The 19,552-nt window shown below is 39.0% G+C and overlaps 1 protein-coding gene across 2 annotated transcripts in view; it reads right to left on the minus strand.

The window, feature by feature from the left end:
- slc12a2 (solute carrier family 12 member 2) overlaps positions 1–19,552 on the minus strand; it is a 51,486-nt gene that overhangs the window by 14,223 nt on the left and 17,711 nt on the right. For both annotated transcript variants that reach the window (XM_044012103.1, XM_044012102.1), the window contains exons 2-16: positions 14,947–15,066; positions 13,287–13,362; positions 11,734–11,829; positions 10,363–10,502; positions 10,103–10,213; positions 9,424–9,532; positions 9,180–9,307; positions 8,200–8,284; positions 7,958–8,118; positions 7,758–7,865; positions 7,540–7,663; positions 7,101–7,202; positions 4,292–4,447; positions 3,810–3,909; positions 1,796–1,907 (exon numbers count right to left, since the gene is read on the minus strand). In XM_044012103.1, coding sequence (XP_043868038.1) covers positions 1,796–1,907; positions 3,810–3,909; positions 4,292–4,447; positions 7,101–7,202; positions 7,540–7,663; positions 7,758–7,865; positions 7,958–8,118; positions 8,200–8,284; positions 9,180–9,307; positions 9,424–9,532; positions 10,103–10,213; positions 10,363–10,502; positions 11,734–11,829; positions 13,287–13,362; positions 14,947–15,066 — 1,728 coding nt within the window. The remainder of the gene's footprint in view (positions 1–1,795; positions 1,908–3,809; positions 3,910–4,291; positions 4,448–7,100; positions 7,203–7,539; positions 7,664–7,757; positions 7,866–7,957; positions 8,119–8,199; positions 8,285–9,179; positions 9,308–9,423; positions 9,533–10,102; positions 10,214–10,362; positions 10,503–11,733; positions 11,830–13,286; positions 13,363–14,946; positions 15,067–19,552) is intronic.

Consider the following 19,552-nt stretch of genomic DNA (forward strand, 5'->3'; position numbering starts at 1 on the left):
CGCAGAACAAAGCCCTGCTTTCTATCTCCTCGTCAAGGAGTTTTGTTTATTTCTGCACAAAGAGGATTTTCCTTCAGCCAGGAAACTGGGAATGTTTACACTGTTAAACTGCAGAGCGTTCTCCTCAGTCCTAATGGAAGCAATTGAAGCACACATGACGGAACAGGAGCGGCGGTTACGCCTGGACTGGATCAGGAAGAGGCTGCACAGGACTGGAGCGGAAAAAACAACAACTCATCAGCTGTGACAATACTGTGCCTCGACAATCCTGTGCACAACATGTCACAGTAGAACTGTGCCTGGAATAAGCATTTTTGAAGGAGGATATAATAATATGACATCTATTTAGTGACATGAGACAAAATATGCTCATTAATCGTCATGTCGTGATGAAGTATTTGTGTTTAAATGGATTTAAAGGCTGTACTGAATACATACAGAAAAACATTATAAATATGGAACACAAAATACTAACATTTTATTTTTCTTTAATTTTAAGCCTAATTATTTGTGTTATAGCAGAAATGGACCATATTTAGAGTCAATATCACTGTAAATAGCCTTCATTTAACATTGAAAAGCCAAAGAAATGAAGCAGGTATGACCTGAAATGAACGGTGTACTTTGAGATTATGCAATACAGATGATAAACTGTAAATACACTCTAAAATAAAACATCTGCTGGGTAAAAAGGCCACCGTAGTTCCCCGAGGTCTCATCATTATGTGTCATTACATGTCTTATTTTCAATCGCTTCAGTATTAGGATGAAAAGATGTGGTTAATGGTTAATCACATCAAATCCTGAAATGAATTGTCCTATCATGTCAATATTTAATGAGCTATTTGACAGGAGGTAAACAATGGCTGTGCGAGAACACCGTGGGCGACAGTGGATGAGGTTCACAGATGTTGTTTTAACAGACATTTAAGGATCAGCTGTGAAAGGACTTTAAAGACCAGCTCAGGAACAGGTTTAAACCCGGGGGGCTGTTTCAGTGTCGTTTCCCCTCAGTGACGTCAGCCTCTGTTTGAAAACCTGTGTGCTCACGTACTTTCCAAGAAAGGCAGTAACGTGACCCATCTGGCATGATCTAACTTTTGATTATATAGTAACTGTATCGGTTCCAAATCATACAAGTACACCTGATAAAGTCATTACTGCTGTGACTTTGGTATGTTTGTAGTATTTGAAACCTTTAATCCAAAAACACATACAGTATTTTGACTTTCTGTCTAAGCTGGGAGCTTGATTTCCTTTAGCTCCCTTTGTCTTGTTGGATTTATGGAGGTGCGTGAATGAATGTAGGCGGATAAATGTGTGATTGGGTGGGGCTTTGTTTCAAGACGTTTCAAAGCAACACTTTGAATCAAATATTCACAATTTGGGAGTTTATTTTGTGTGATTTTGGATATTATTTCGTGCCAGGAAAAGCACGTTCGCTGTCACAGGATGCGTAGTGTCATGTGTGCACGGCCCCGAGCTGAGCATGCCTGCGCCTCGTTGTTTTTAACAAATGCGGGGAGGAAAATAAATACCTCCATGCATACTTTTTGCAGTCAAACTCTATGGACAAACACCTCATGAAATCGCAATTAAGACTTTTTAATAAGAGCCTCAATTTCCCCAAAATTGATGATCAACTTTGAGACATGAAACAACTTTTAATAAACCATGCATGAACATTGCTATATAAATAAAGATCAATAGATAGATAGATGGATGGATTATGAGTCAGTGAAGCATTTTCAAAGCGTATCAGATTTTTCCAACAGCATCTTTTTCAATGACTCACCGTGCGAATATGACCGCAGATCATTAGGCCCACATTCTTGGTGAAGCTGTGGACCAAGTCCAGAAGAGCAGGTCGAGAGTTGGGATAACCAGTCATCACCAAACACTGGGGTCTGAGAGAAGCATAGATAATACATGGATATCAGATCGACTGTATATCCTGACATGGTCTTGGATTCTGGATATCATTATATCATGATAAGGTATCTCAGTCAATCGATCAATATAGTTTATTGTCCCAAAGGGACATTTGTCTTGGACTCATGCAGTGCATATTAGAGCTGCAACTAACCATTATTTTCATCATCGATTAATCTGTCGATTATTGTCTCAATCGATTCATCGGTTGGTCCATAAAATATCAGAAAACCTTAAAAAATATCGATCGGTGTGCGTAAAACCTGGAAATGATGAAGTTCTCAAATGTCTTGGTTTGTCCACAAACCAAAATGATTCACGTTTAATGATTTCTAGCAAAGAAATGAACAACATACTCACATTTAAGAAGCTTAAACAATCAGAAATCATCAAAATAGTTGTTGATTAATTTAGTAATCGATTAATCATCGATTAACCGATTGTTCTAAAGTCATTGATGATCATGATATTTATTACATTTCTGAAAAACACTAAATGAAATATTATATATTAATTAAAATAAATAAATAAATAAGTGGAATCAACCTAATGATATTTCAAAGAACTCACTCGATAACACATGTTTCATTTTACGCCTAATTAGCTGAGAATTTGACCATATTTATAGTGAATTCCATTTTTTTTAACATTAAAAGCCAAAGAAATAAAGCAGCTGTGATCGGAATCATAAACAGTATACATATTATTTGACAGTATTGTATTGTCACAGTCCTTTGAGAAGCACAAACGTCTCAAAAGAAAACTAGAACCATATAAAACTATATGGTTCTAGATATTATTGATAAGCCATATCACGAAATATTGATTTCATTTCTATTGTGATATGTATGGAGCACTAACACTGACTGAATGGTTGTGCTTTACACTTCTACGCAGCACCTTCTTTAGTCTGACCTCAGCGGCCTCTTCTCCTGAGCAGCAAACATCAAAGCAAATATGTTAAGCCCCATGGGATTTAATGGAGGCAGTGAGAGGAGAAAAGGAGGAGCTGGAAGGAGCACAAGAGACACTCCGAGGACACCATTAGATGCCTTTTAATCTCCTGCTCGGGTTTGCTGCCAAGGGAACGGTCGGTGGGAACGTCAACACTAATATGGCCTCACAAAAAAATGCCACTGCACTGTGAGCTACATGTGAAAGCACTCCACTCAAATCATCACCAACAACTAACAACATGTGTTCTTATTGTTCTAATCTACGGTCTCAGCTTGTGAAGAATGGACCTTCATTGTCACCTGTACATTGTTTCCTTTATAAAACAGAATGTTGATCCAAATGCAACATTTACGCTGTATATTACATCCACTTTTCAATAAGACGTACAAAGTACCCTCACTGAAAACATGGCCGCCATTTCAGCTACTTAACAACAGACTCGCCTGATAAAATCACATGACCATATCTCAAGAACATATTATTCTCGGATGTGTCGCTTCGTTACACGTGCGTCATCTTTGTGAACTGCTCACTCTCTGCACAAAAGTTCATAGAGGAAAACAGCAACTTTAAATCACAGGACACATTAGTTGTTGTACCAGTTATTTTAAGACTTTGGTGGCGACTAGAGAGCTCCTGTGTTCCTGAGAGCTAAAAACATAGACTTTCTCCATGGACCAGTGCAGGAGGGAGCAGCTTTCAGTGTCTGGATGAAAAACACTATCCAACAGTGAGATAAAGTGGCATACGTATCTCTGAGATATTGACTTTTAGCAAAGGTGAGCCTTTGATTTTGAGTCCCCGCTGACAGCCACGTTATCAGTGAGGGCCGAGCGTCTCATGTCAATGCCAGGCATGTCCGTGTGTCAGTGCCTGCACACTACATTTACGAGTGAAAACAGAGGTGTGTGTGTGTGTACCTGAAGTTCTTGATGTGGTCCTCCACTCCACTGAGGTACAGAGTGTGGGTCAGGGCCTGGTGGTAGGTCAGCGCCTGGGTCGACGAGCCCCAGTTCACATCTGGAGCGGAGGACGCATGCGGGCAGAGACACAGTGCAGTTTAGGAGGCGTGTTTACAGAGCGTCTGTCTCACGCGGGGCTACAGGCAGCGAGGAGGCCTCCACCTTGTGTGTGTAGCTGCGTGTCAAACTGAGTGTGCACACACAGGTGCCAGAGGACAAGCTATGTGTCGGACCAGGTGCGGGGACACATGTTGGGCGGATGGAACAAGCTGTGTTGACACAAACTATCTCTTGGTGTACTATTTTTCACTTTTATTATTTTTGGAAATGTAGCCTCAGAGGTCAGATCACGTTTATCCAGAAGTGTTTTATGTTTCTCACAAGTCATAGTAAATAAAAGAAAACAACAAGACGTTAACGTCTTCCTTGCACCGACTGACCTGGCTTCTTGTAGCTGACGTAGATGTAGAGACCCATGACGATGACGTTGGTGAGGAGAGCCGCCCACCAGTTGATGACGAACATCACCACGCAGCACAGAATGGCTCCGGCCAGAGAAACCCACATGTTGTAGTATTTGAAGCTGGGACGCCAACCTGCGGGAGCAGCAGCGAGCAACACGAGTTCATACAGAACCGAGGGAAAGTCTGTTACTGTGCACGGTTAAACTGGGGAATACGGTTGGACGATAATACTATATAGTATCTACCATCATTAAAAATAAACTGCACCACAATGTGCATATATCATTTTAAATATAATTGTATAAATATATAAATAATATCTGTTTAATTGTGTGAGTTTTCACTTTCACTGAGGGCTGGGCGATAGGAGGCTATTTTATTTTTTACATCATTCGATATCAATTTATATATCACGATATAAATCAAATCAATATTTCTGTAAGACCAGGCTTATAAATAATATCTGTTTTACTCATTTGTCATACTGAGGCTCTTGGCATGTTCACCAATATCAAATAACACATTTCAAAGCCACATCAGTAGAATACCAATATTGTGCTGATAATATTGAACTAGTGAACTGGTTTTTTTCTCCTGGGTCAAAAGGTATTTTTCAACATTAATTAAAATACAAAACCCAGCTGAACATCTAACTAATCTCTTTAAAAAGAGTTTTCCTGGTTTTAAAGGCGGTTGCATTGATAATCATCATCTTTATTACATTGAAGATATTATTGAAGTACAATAAATCGACAAAATTATATTGAAAAAAATCTCACTTTTTTGTGTTATTATCAAAACTTTGACCATATATATAACATTAAAAAGCCAAATGAAGCAAAGGTGATAAGTGTATTTTAAGATCATGAACAGTGGATATTTTATTTACAGTGTATTGTCACACAAAGAAGAACCAGCTGTATATCCACGTATATCTTGTGTATCCGGATATAGACTAAAAAGATCCAGATATTATTTATTAGCCCTATATCTCACCCAGCCTCCGTAAAAAGTATTTAAATATGGATACCGCCTAACCCTAGTGAGGAAATGCACTTCATGTTAAGGTTAAGATGCCTTTACTGACCGAGTTAAGGCAGAGGAAACCTCGGCCTTCCTGCACATGACGTTAAATTCTTTCAACAATGCTGTAAAATGTTGCTGTTAAAGAGTATGAATATGTGCTTGGGTTAAACATGGGAGTTATCAGATTATAGCTGCTAGTAGGAACAGGTTACCACATTTAAATTTACATTTACTGTGTTCCACAGGAAACTAAGACTAGTGGGAGTTTTAGTGATGGGAAACAGTTGGACTGCGTTTGGTTACTTGATGACAAAAGTGTAAAAATAATCCACAGGACATAAAGGGTACATTGAAGTCTTTTGTGTTCCCAAGAAAGGGCAGGAAACTGGTCCTGAAGAGACCAGAACACCAAATGTTTGGATAGTTTGTGGCGGCAGAGGCCACTTTCATTCACTCATGTACCGTTTAAGTCCGGGTCATTTAAATGGACCTGCTTGGAGGAATTAGTAACAGATAAAGAATCTGTACCTGGAGTTCTGCTAGAGCTTTGGTATTGAGAGGGAGAAAAGTACAGAGCTTCAGAGTCAGTTCAACCAAATCACAAAATAGTTTGGTTTCATTTGTCCACTTTCTTTCAAGTGCTTCCAAGAAAATACAACATCACAGACTTGAATCGTATCTCCTTTCAGAAACAATAGCTGTGTTTGTTCCAATTTGAATTGATACTTCCATCATTTACATGGACACGAAGTGAAGTGATCAGATTGCGGCGGGCGTACACCTGCATCAGAGACTGTGTGATTCTCCAGAAGTAGAAACAGAAGAAGCTTCACTTCCTCCTCTGTAGTAAACAAACGCTGCATGTGTCTGTCCGTCCCATCTCTGTCCACTATCCGTCTCATTTTCCTTCTCTTCCGTGTCTGTGACTTTCCTGTCGGATCGACCGTTTATACGACGCCATTCTGTTTATATGACGCCATTCTGTGTCTGTATCGGATCAGAGTTTTCAGATGGCCATGTTTACATGACTTACTTGTATTCTGATTACTTACACGTGTCCATGCAAACACAGCTACCATCTATATATTAATAATACAACTGTTTTAATTGAGCTTTCTAATCCAGTATTTCAATCAGGTTGTATTAATCATATTTGTGAGTATTATAGTATAGTAGCAATATTTGCGTCTCTTCTTGTGCACAGTTCACAGCAAATCAGATAATTCAAATGATCTTTGACCACAGTTTCAACGTCAATATCTGTCCAATATTTTGGCTCCCCGAAGAACAAAAAATAAAAGCCTGGCACTGGCTATAAAAACATACTGGCACTGCACATGCAGGCCAGGCTTAAACGCATCTGTCACATACTGTAGTCACTATCTCATCATTTCACAATAAGTGTTTTTTTGATCTTATTCCTTGTGATATTTTAATTCTGTAATGCAATAATTACTAATGAATAAAAACTCATTTACTGCTTTACTCCTCACTTGTTTTCTACATCACATGTTCTATGAGCTTCTCCGTGAGCAGTCTCACCTGTCCTGTCATGTGAGGTGTCAAGAAATGGCTCTAAGCTCTTTGATGTGCTCTGTAGCTCTGAGTGCTTCAGGCAATTTCCTTTGAAACCCCATCACTTTCTATTAGATTCAAAACTAAAAACACAGCGCTCATGATCTGACGATCTGCTGGTTTCAAAAGCCAGACAAAGAGAAAGCGTGTCTTGTTATTTTCTGGTTCCGAGACTCGATCTTACCTGGCGAGTTGGCCAGTGAGGCGTGGAACACGGAGAAGTTGATGAGGGCGTAGGAGGCCAAGAAGAAGTTGGAGATGATCGGGGCGATGGCATTCAACTGGGCTGCAACGAGAAACCAACAAACAGTCAACAACGTAGATCGAATATATATATATATATATATATATATTGTTTTAATTATTATTATTATTATTATTTTATTTTTTTTAAAGAATTGAGTGTATTTTATTCTGAAAAACTAGGTAAAGAACAGTTTAAATACACGAGTAAAAGTCTGTGGCCCATTCAGGTTACTTTATTTTTATTTATTTTTTAAACCAAAACATCTCATAAATGAGTTTGAAGATTGAATAGTTTAGATTACAAGAAATTGGCCCTGTTCAATTTACTTGCCCACCCCCGATCTAGACGATAACCTAACTGATACGTGCATACGTACCAATGAGGATGAAGGCCAGAGCGATACAAAAGGTCAGGATGTAGCCTCGCAGGGGCTCGTTGTTCTTGCCGTAGCCTTTGGCAAAGATGCCGAGTCCGGGGTAGATATTGTCCTTACACAAAGCCTGTGGAAATGTCACATTATGTACAGTCGTTCAACTTGAAATACAATAGAAATCTGAAAGGAATTGCCCCATTTGTTACCCTGGTGTAGTTTACCTGGAAGACTTTAGGTGCACTGACTAAAGAAGCCAGAGCTGAGGAGAGAGTGGCAGAGAAGATTCCAGCGGTGATGATCGGCCCGAAAGCCGAGGCCATGCTCATCGCCTGGATGGAGGAGTTATTGAAAATGTAATCGCTTGGACTTTACTTTAAATATTTGTAAAAGTCTTCAAACCTCATGGAGAGCTGCTTCATACCTGGAAGTCATTGTGGAGTCCGTAGCGGCAGCCGTCTTTGTCGTTTACACAGGAAGAAAAGTCGTAGCCGAATTTGCAGGAGGCTTCGGTGCAGTTTGCTTGAAACTGGGAAGTGAGCGTGTCGTTCCCGTTTCCACTGGCGTCTCTCACAAGACAGGAGCCTGTCGTCGTCGTTATAAAAGCATTATACTCATATTCAGACAAACCTTAAAGCAACTACAGAGAATCCACTACTACTGTACCTGTTGACACAGCTACACCCAGATAGACGATCCCTGTGATCAATATAGCCAGAAGAGTTCCTCTGGGAATGGCTAATTGTGGGTCCTGCGTAAAAAAGAAACAACAAAAGAGACTTCAGAGAGAAAGCAATCAACAGAATATTCCTTTCATTATGTATAAAGGCATTTCTGGTCACTTTTTTACACTTGATGATGACGATGACGATTACATACGACGTAGGGCTGAAACATATGTGAAAAATATCTACTTTTACAGGACGGAAATTGACAAAGTGCAAGTCGAGCTTTAGTTTGAATATTCAGTGTGAAACACATTTTAAAGGGTCACTAAACCCCTCCTCTTCTCAATGCTAACTCTGCCACACAAAAAAAATGTCAAGAAGTGGGCTGAGAGCTGGGGGAGAAAGAGTGGGGAGCAGTGTAGGGGGTGTGGTCTGATAGTGAAAGTGGGGAGGAGTCTGGGACAACGAGCGACAAAGGGGTTTGAATGCAGTGGCTGGTGTTTGATCAGAGAGGCAGTTGTATCAGAGCACGTCTCAATACTTCACAATAAGGTGTTTTAGGGGTTAAGTTACACTTTAAAAAGTGATTATGTATTAAAGAATGACACCTTAAAAGATATGAAATGTTTCCAGTGTTAATGCATTATGCTTTGTGATTTGCATTCGAGTAAATTTAAAGGACCCACAATCAAGCAGGTAAACTTAAACTATATAATTATTATCATAATTGATTAATCTGTGGATTATTTGCTCAGTTAATGGAGTATTTGTTTGTCTGTAAAATGTCAAAATCTTAAACAGCTTAAAAAAAACCAATCAAATAATTGTTGCAGCACTACTTTTGGAGAAGAATCAACAAATGAAATATTTGCTTGGTTAAAAAACTTTTTTTGCTAATACTCAAGAATAGAATAAACAGATAAGATGTGTCAGCCACTTTACCAGCGAGTCTTACTTATAAATATACAGGTGACTTACAGCAAGGTCTCCGGAAATGTTGGCTCCAGCCAAAATACCAGTTGCTGCGGGGAAGAAGATTGCAAAGACGGAGAAGAACGTCTCACCATCCCGGAAGTCCGGACTCATATTCTCCCACATGATCGTAGCTGACAGGAAAGGAGTTTAAAACACAGTTTTTAGTGCTGTTGCTGCATTAGCTCTTCAGGTCGAGGTTATTGTGTCGTGCAAGTGTAAGTAAATTCCTCATCTGGGCATGTCCTACCATCATAGCCATAGAAGCCATACGATTCCTTTGACTTCATAGAGATGAAGCTTCCAATGAAGTAGTTGAAGATGGCTGTAATGAGGACAACAAGCAAGAAGATCTGGGCCTATAGAGAAGCAGATTAATCACAGCATTACTCCTCAGTCACAGCGTGAAGATTCTCTGTTTTGGGATTTTTCACGGGGACAAATAGGGTTTAAAAATCTGGCACCATTTTTCATTTCTAGGTTCTATTGATTTAAATATGCATGACATAATACACAAAAGTGATAAAGGTAAAAAAACAGGCAGAAATAGAATAAACAAACAAAAAAACAGCTGTATGCTACTTGTGGTGCGTCGTCAAACCTAAATACTCACATTTAAGTTTAAACAAGCGGAAATCTTGTTTTAATCATGATAAAATCTTCAAACTTATCAAAATTAGTTGTCAATTAATTTAGTAATCGATTAAGCTCTAAACACAACCCTCTATGGAAATGGAAGTACTTTTTATTACTATTTTTTGATGGTCTTGCTCAAGTTATTCTGTGGCTCAGACTGAGCGTTGAAGTGATTTCAGGAAAAATAAAATTGCATCTGTGTGAAACTAATCTACTTTAAATCATGTGGTAATAGAAGCATTCAGGTAAATGGGAACATAGCTCAGTCAGGTAAAGTTAAAAACTCTTCATACCTTTGCCTCCCATTCCATTCCAGCTACAGAGATACCCAAAAGGAGAATAATCGTGATGGTGCCGATGATTCGGATATCATTGACATTATCCGTCATGAGGGCGTCAGCATCCTGCACAGAGAAATACAAGGTGAAGAAAAAGTCGTCTTGACTCCAGACTCCGGACAGAAGCGAAGTCACTGTGTAGCTATCAGGTAGCTTTCTGTAGCACCTGACGTGTACTTGAGCATAGTCACAGGATTCATTCCCAACAGACTTACGGCAAGAAGTTCCACAACCGTTTCGGCGAAGCCCACCACATACATGGCTACAGCCACAGCATTGGCGAAGGCAAATATCAAACCGATGGAGCCTCCAAACTCCGGCCCAAGACTCCTTGATATCAGGTAATAAGCTCCACCTGAAAAAAAAAAGCATATGACAGGATGTGAGTAAAAACAAACGACCCTTCATTTATACTAAGAGCAGGGTCAGTAACCCGTCATGGACAACCTAAACGTCTTTTGAACTCTGATGCTAACTGAAGGATACATAGTTTCTATTAGAAGGGAAAAGTAAGGTAAGGGATATTCAACATGGCATTTACACATTATACCTTTAAATGCTAATATCAGCCTCGGTCTAGACTAATTAGCACTATAGTGTCTTATATGCTGTTTCAGCCAGGATCAATTTATTATTTATCAGTTTTATTTTTCTATAAAATAAAAGCAAGCGGTGTGAATTTAACTTCTTAAATGTGAATATGTTCTTGTTTTGTCAGCTCCTCTATAACGATATAAGGAGCCGTGCCGTGCCGTGCTGGAACTGTATAGTGGAAAAGCGCCATTGGACGCGAGATCACTGAGATTCAACTTTTAGCCATCGTCTCATTTTTGGCATCAGTTCTGAAGTCAAACACTAGAAGTAACATGACTAAGAGACCTGGCAGGAGAATCAGCAGCACGTCAAATGCTGCACTGTGTTGTGGATGCTTCTCACACCATGTTGTGGAATTAGATGTTTTCGTTTTGTGGCCAATGTTGTGAGCGTCGCGAGTGTGAATTATGTAATGACATCACTACTGAGAAGCTACACTATGTGAGAAATGTCACAAAAATCCAAACTATTCCTTTTCACCTTTTCACACAGGGTTATGTATGTGATGTTTCTTGTGTCCTAATTCTACACTTTGTCTAAATTGGCTGCCAAAACCGAGCAAATACCCTTGTTACAATTCAGACAACCAATCAATTTCATTTGGATTCCCTCTGGGAAATGGAAAGGTCTCGAGTGTGTCTGGTCACAATTTGTTTGGTATTGCAGTCAGTCAGTGTTGTGCAGCATATTATTTCTGTTATTTCAGTCATAAAGGTCTTGCATGAGTGTCTTAAAGTAATGGTACGTTTACTAAGTTAATCTCAGATTTCTTCTTGCTTCTTGGTGGAGAGATGTGAGTTTAACTCTTCTCTCATGTGGAATAAACGAAAGTCAGCTGGTCCTGCTGAGTGAAAACACACAAGTGGTTTATCCTGTTTCGCACCACTCCAGGGCGTCCAAGAGTTCAACTGTTATGTGAGAACTCTATTGCTTCATACTTTGACTGCAGACAGTATGTCATTCTCGACAGAAGAATAAAAGGTGATGTATACCCCCTCGTACAAATCCATTGGTGGCGATGGCAGATGTGGAGAGGCCTGTGATGGTCGTCACGACGGTGGCCATGGCGACGATCAAACACGCGAGCCCTGTGGAAGAAAGAAAAGACAAATGTGCGACAGTGTTCACACTTTTCTGACGGAGCTTCTGAGAGCGCTCTGTGAAAAGTAGCAGCACGGCCCTGAAGACGAGCCTTGAAGTCTGCCACATGTGTCGCCGTGTGGTGATATTTCACTCCATGGTGGAGAATTATCAACAAATACTTCGGCTCAAGGACGGGCTTGTGTGCCGTGTTGAGAATGTGAGGTCTGAAAAGTACACCCGGAGAGCGATCTGTAACTTTCCTGAACGTCATCATTCTGTCTGTGTATCAAACAGTGAGAACCAAGGGACTCCTTTGTTTCTCTGTAGCCTGGATCACTAAACAGCCTTTCTTTGGCAAGTAAACCATCAACACGAGTAAGAAAGGAAAAAATGGGAGACCTTTAAGGGTCAGATTACCAAAAAATAACAAAAACATGCTTTTCATTTCTCTTCAGTAGATTCTTAAATGCACATAGTTTTGGTTGAGCAGATCCACTTTTCTCATTTGTCATATATTTTTGCCTCCGTCCCATTAAATGTATCTCTTATTTATTTTTATTATTAAATCATTCCTGGCGATGACGAGACACAGAAGCTGGCTGTGACTGAAGACGTGGCTTTTATCTTCTTAAACGTCTCACCTAATACAATCCACGCCAGCTAGAGTCTGCGGTATCTTATGTTCACAGCTCTTCTCACCAACTGAACATGTAATCATTTTGTGTTGCTTTGTAACCCAATGGTTGATACACTAATGTCTCCAAGAGTAAGGACACTTTCACACCAGGGTATTCTGGGGGGCTCGGGTTTGATTGGGCATGTGGGGAGAGCTGAAAATGTTCACGACTCCCACCTGGACAACGTCACGCTGTTACACAGCAAACTGCACCGGGGTTCCAAGTGAACTGAGACCCACGTTTTTCAGGGAGAGCAGAGTTCACTTGTTTGGTCCCCACCAGAGTTCAAATGAGCTGCCCCAAAAACTCTTCCAGGAAACAAACTCTGGTCCGTCTAAAGCGAACCAAACAGTAAACACCAAACCTAAATTCAAACGTCTTATTCTGTGAACTTGAGATCAAAGTTAAAAATGATCTAAACTATAGAACATGAATGCTGCCCTAACATTATGACTTGTTTCAAAGTTATGTTTTTATGTTTTGCTTGTTCCTCAGCATGACAATGCAAAACAGGAAACCAAATAACCCAACAGCTTTTAAACGCATCGAGCAGTATGGCATCATCTACTTTTACTTGTGCAACAGTGTTGTTGTCACACCTTTGACCACAGGAACATTGGACACAACTTCCCATTTCCAAAACAAAAACCCAAGTCACCATTTTGTTTTGATACTGTACACACAGTGTGTGACATCGACATTGTTTTGTGTAATAAGTTGCTTTTGTTTAAGGTCATTTAAGTGCTCAGTGCTTCCATAAATAATATAAATAAATCTGTACTTACCAATTCCAGCCTGACCCACGATCCATGACATTCGAATGAAGAGCATCACACCCCAAATGTTCAACATGCAGCGGACCTAAGAGGAAGGACTGACTGTTACCATGTGTATATGAGACAGATCTAATAAAGTATTTGATTTATGCACACACATAAATACATATACACACACATTATTTTTTTATATTCTCAAACAGGAATAATAACAGAATCCAGGCCTAGAGCTGACGATCTTTGCAGACAGCAGCTCAGAGTGAAAACTATTTTGAAGCTTGATTCACACAAGCCCCATGAAGCTCCATGACAACCCCCCTCCACATGTCTTGTGATTGTTTTATAGTTTTTTTTCTTGTTTAATAAAAAGAACGGGGTTTTGGGAAAGTGGCACAATCAAGCAAACGCTTGGAAAACGCTTGTCGTCATTGGTCCGTTGTCCGTTGACAACAACACTCGTTCTGATTGGTTCGCGGTGAATTTGCAATCGTGCGGCTGATGGAATGCTGTTTCGATCGGACACGTGTTCCAAAAATATTTCAAATGTGCGAATAATTCGCGAGACAAAAAAAAATAGGGCTGTCAAACTATAAGTCTATAATATCGTAAAGTATAATATGGTTTTAAAAGACAATAAATATGTATGTCACTATCTATCTATCTATCTACATACATACATACATATATACACATCATGCAAGCAGCTGCTTTGTCCCCACAAGCTAAAATCTCTGATTTTCTCTATGGACTTTGGTGTGGGAGAGTTTTACATCCTGAAAATACTTCAGTTTCTAATCATAAAAGGCTGTCGAAGAGTGAGATATATACTGTATATAAATACATTCCTAAGTAGGTGTAGCCAAGTTCTCAGTGAAGCCAAGTGTCTGTGTCTTAGGCGGTTCCAAGTGCTAACTATGTGCCGGTTCTTCACACAGCCACACATCAAATGATGGCATTCTCATCAGTTGCTGGTGTGTTTTCACAGCCCTACTATATTAAGTGTCGTCAAATTTGACACGATCTTAACGCTTGGATATTATTGACACTTTTGTTCATATCATATAGTGGTCAGTTAAACTTGGTGCACAGGTGATAAGTGCTACACTACACATGACACTCTGCAGAGGATTGTGGCCCATGAGTGTGAAGTGCTGCTGCTGGCACAGGCAGTAGGAGTAGACTGGTTGTTAAACCATTGAGGAAGAAATCACTTAAACAAAGACATGGGACGAGCGTTGACTTTTTAATATTAAGACATGTCTGGTTATAATCATCCTGCTTTTATTTTGATAGGACCAGCTCTTACTTCCTCTCTAAAATAAACCTTCCACTAATTCTCCCGTCTCCTGGTTTTTATCAGGTTGTGTGAAATATGCTGTTAGTACACGTGTTAGCCAGATAACCTTGTATTGCTGAAGTCTAATGGGCTGCTTGTGCGGATGAGGGTTAGATAAAAATGCAGAATGGATATATTTATTTAAAACGGACATAGAAATGTATTGTTATTGTGGTATTTTCTTGAAGATTGTTCTATTACCAAGACATAGATTTGTAACTCTATGAGTAAAACTTACATGAACAGCTATGATTCATTTAATATTTGGCTAAAGGGGAATAGGGAATGACTGAAAAAAAGAAAAATGTGTTTTAAATGTCAGCAGTGACTCACCAGTACTCCTTTAATCCAGCCAAACTTGACCACTCCTTTAGATTCGGCCGCCTCTTTAGCAGCAGCCTCCTCAGCCGGGGTCAGCTCGTCACCATTGGCAAATCCATCCTCGAATGGCTCCTGAAAAATAGAGAACAAATGAAATTAGATTCATGTGTGGACCAAAGACGCAGATGGTGGGTAGTTATATCTTTCATTTAACATTTAAAAGACAATGAAATAAATAAGGAATGATCTGAAATTAAAGGTTAGAACTAAGATCATAAACAGTGGATATTAAATTTGAGAAGCGTAAACAACATGTGTGCAGCTTTATTGACCCATAGATGAGATACTTATAAATATCCAGGTATTTATATTGTCCAGCCGTGTGATATAGATTGATATCTAACTATATTAAAAAGGATATAGCGATGATAAGACTTTTCCCATGAGTGAATGCTGATTAAACACATAACCACAGGTCAACATAATATTGTTTAACATCACAATATAACTATGTGATAGTCCTTTAAAAGATGCAAAATGAAGCTTTAGATGATTTGGTTTGTTGTTATTCTGTCTCTGTTTGGTCTGCTTGAACAGAAACGATGTAACACTAATTGTATGCAGTATCCTTGCTATCCTGATAGCAAAACTATCAGTATTGACTGAGGGAGCGCTTGTGTGTATACAGCAGCAGAGCAGGAGTAGACGGGGACAAAAAAAACTGCTGAGCGTGTGCTTTTTTTTGTTTAAGTCAAACTCCAGCGTGTTTGATGTTGTTTCACTTTACTAGCGCAATGTTGCTGTTGCCTTCATCTGACAAATCACTTCCTGTGTGCAGTGCAGGAATGTCAATGGGTGACATCAGATCTAAACTGATAGACTTCAGCATCGTGAGAACCCATTTCACAACAGTTTGAATGTAACTAACAATGTTTAATTTAAAAGTTAGACTAAACTACAGCTTTAAAAAGCAGAATAATCATCAAATGAATGAGATGAGGTAGAGTAACAATCGTCTTGGTAACACTAACTCTAGACACTGACGGGATGTAGTCTGACCTTGTGTTATTACAGCAGTTAAAAAAGACAAAGCCTTCGTCCTATTCAGAGACATTTGTGGCCTCCTTAAGTATACAGAACACTGTCCTTACAGCCTTTATAGCACTTGCAGTAACGTCAGGATGAGCAGCGGATGTCTAAGAAACAATCCTCTGCACTTACTCTACACTTTTCCCAGCACATCTTCCTTCCACTGACTGGAAGGAATGCACATAAAAAAGGGGGGCGTCAGACTAAAATAATCCTACCAACGCGGCTCCAGAATCTTCCGACATCCTTTACAACAGCTGAACAAAGGTGAGTCATTACCATCCTTTGCATTGTGTGATGTTACATGGTAGTCAGTGTTGCTCAGCGGCTGTAGTTCTCATTGTAAGATACAACGTCAGAGGTTTGAAACTAAAACATTGGTGAATACGCTGCTGTGTTTACCTGCTTACAATCATATTTACACATGTTATCCAGTGTGAACAACAGCAGGACTATAAGGTTAAAGGCCTCTGCACAACTACATTTTTTCGGATCAAGGTAGATTCTATTGACTGATTACTAAATTAAATGTCAAAAATTTTGGTTATCAATTAATGGGTTTGAATTGTTTTGGGTTTTTTTATGATTAAAACAACCACTTTAAATGGTCTATGACAGTGATTCTCTAAATGACCCACAGATGGGTCTGTACAAGCAGCCCATTAGATTATTTGGGTCTCAAAATCTATAAAACCAAATGCTAAGTGAAGTTTTCCATGATAACAATAATCCCAAACAGTGAAAACTGTGACCTGGTCATGCGTGTGCCTTGAAATCAATCCAATATGACACTGTTGGAGCAACTGAGCCCTCCAGCTAAGAGCAGCTGAAGAGAATCATCTGTTCAACTGGATATCATCCATTTTGCAACACAATAAATTTGATTGTTATAAATACAGATGTTCTGACACCACTGTCTTCCCTTCCAATACTAAATCAGATACAAGTTAGGGCTGAATGATTGTGAATAGATATCTCATTGCGATTGTTTTGACAGGAATTGCGATATGATTTTATAGGGAATTGTAATTTTTATGTCTTTATTCTCATTTTCTTTCGAAAAACATATTTAAAATGATTACAGTGTGATATTTGTGCAGATGTGTGAGAAACAAATATGTTCTCTTCAGTCTGTAGAATAAGATGTGTAAAGATCCAGACAACAATTAATGTAAAATTATACTTTGACACACATTTTGGCTTTAACAGACATTTCTCCCCCCTGCGATTTGAAAATTGCAATTTGCCAAAATTTCAACTCATTGTTCAGTCCTGATACAGGTGCATTAAAAATGTGTATTTGACCAGCCAGCTCTGCATAAAAGAAAATACAACGATAAAATAAGCCAAGGAACTTTAATTATCTGGTGTAACAGTCAAAGCAGGAAAAAGAACAAAATGCGAATAACTCTGGGCTACACGATGGGGTAGTAGCTAGCACTGTTGCCTTGCAGCAAAAAGACCAGGATGCAATGTGCGTGGGTTTTGTCCAGGGTTCCTCGCTGTCAAAAACATGCAAAAGGTAATAGGACATTCTAAATTGATCATAGGTCATGTGGAGAAAATGAGCGGTGGGAAATAAAAGAATAAAGAAATCTGAAATAAGCGACCTCCTTAGAATGGGGTTAAAAGCAAAGATCTGCACAATCCAACAGACAAAGTTTAGAAGATATCATTCCTTAAGTCTATTGTCATACCAGCCAAAATGAAGTCTTTTATGTGGTACTTGTTTGCGGTCAGTTTCCACTAAAACGCCAACAACTTACTAACCCTGAGTAAATCTCTCCCCCCACTTGTGCAGTTTGGCAGCAGAAGATCACACAGGCATGCTAAACTCATTTCATGGTTGGAGCAGAGCGGCGCTTGTGCTCCACGGTTACAGCCCAACAAAAGCAACAGAAGCCTAGAAGTGGCTGAGAAGTCATGAGTTAATTTGACTATTTGCTTAAAACGCAGTGAAAGAGAAAACAAATCCACTCCGGCTCACTGTGATTATGTGACACTTTCTTGAAAGAATTGTGGGACATAGTGTACACAGAGCTCTTGTTCTGTAATAACTTCAATTAAAAAACAGAGAGTGTGTTTATCTGTGAAAATACAACAGGGCGATTGTGTCCGTGTCCATTTACTGAATGGAAACTCACACAAAAGGTCACTTACTCACTCACCGTGACCTATTGACATACTGCCAATGTTCAATACAGTTTCACTGACGGCAGCACACAGTCTATGCAGAGTCTATACATGACTGGTCGTGTCAAGGGTAGGTTACATAACCGTTACAATGTGTGCGTTACACTATGTAATGAAATTGAACGGTGGGTTTGGCTTGAAACGAGTAAATTCATGTGTAACAATGTCATATGAAATCCCTTTTAAGTCTTTTTTTTTTTAGTATTTTACACTTATTTTACCATTAAAAAGGTGTCTTCAAATGTGATCGAATAAAACAACCTGATGAGTAATGAAAATAAATGTATTAATGCGACAATTTCACAATTACTGTTAATTATAATATTTGCATAAACTTATATATTGTGTGTCACTTCAGTAATTCTACTCACAGTTTTTAATCACTCTTATATGCAACTGGGCTCCCATTGTGTAGTTATTTATCTTACGATATATACGATCTTATACGATCAGAAAAGGTGGTCACTGGATTAGGTACTGCAATAAAAGTGGGAAGTGAGAACCACCTCCACTTATAAACCAGTGTTCCTCCGAGTGAGGTGGCCCACCATGGTCCCATTAAGCCCACCACAGTTTCGTAATAAACCAAAAGATTTTTTTTTATTATTGTCATTATTATTGTTTACTATTACACTGCTTTGTGCTCACATTCTCTTCTGTAAAGAAAGGAAGGTTAATCATGACTCCAGTCTAACTAAGCATTAAGAGTAATCGGACTATGAAACGCATTATCCAGGTACTGATTAAGACTAGCTCGATTTTAAGCGGACAAACATGTTTACATGACATTAAGGAAACCAAATTATTGTCTGTTCTAAAGATAGTTCTAAAGATTCTTAAGACATGTAAATGCACTGATGGAGGCAACAGAGGAAAAAGAGATGAGACAAAACTGTCAGGAAACACGACCATCCATGAGGACTGAGGTTGGACAAAAGTAACTCAAATCAGAGAAAAATAAAAGCGAACAATCCAGAGTAAGAGATCCAATTAAATTGAGAAAAAAAAGAGAAATAAGATCATGTAAAATAAAATAATAAATATGGTTATTAATAAATAATAGAAAGCCAGAAGAGTCTGTGATCATTCAGTGTTACCCTCAGGTCTTCAGGGATTTTCATTTTCAGACAATCTCACCCCCAACTTTTTCATGCAGATGTAAATGAAAGCACAGCTGTTAAATATAAATGTAAATATTGTTGAAACATATGACTAATTGTCGGTCAAAATCAGACAAGGGCAGTGTGAGTGCAGTGCATGAACATGGGGCTTATAGTTAAGGACAGGCATATGTATTTGTTTGATTATAAAAAGTCAATCAGTTACTGTGACTATT

Source organism: Solea senegalensis, linkage group LG21, assembly GCF_019176455.1.
Source record: "Solea senegalensis isolate Sse05_10M linkage group LG21, IFAPA_SoseM_1, whole genome shotgun sequence".
In the NCBI taxonomy this organism is placed as follows: Eukaryota; Metazoa; Chordata; class Actinopteri; order Pleuronectiformes; family Soleidae; genus Solea; species Solea senegalensis.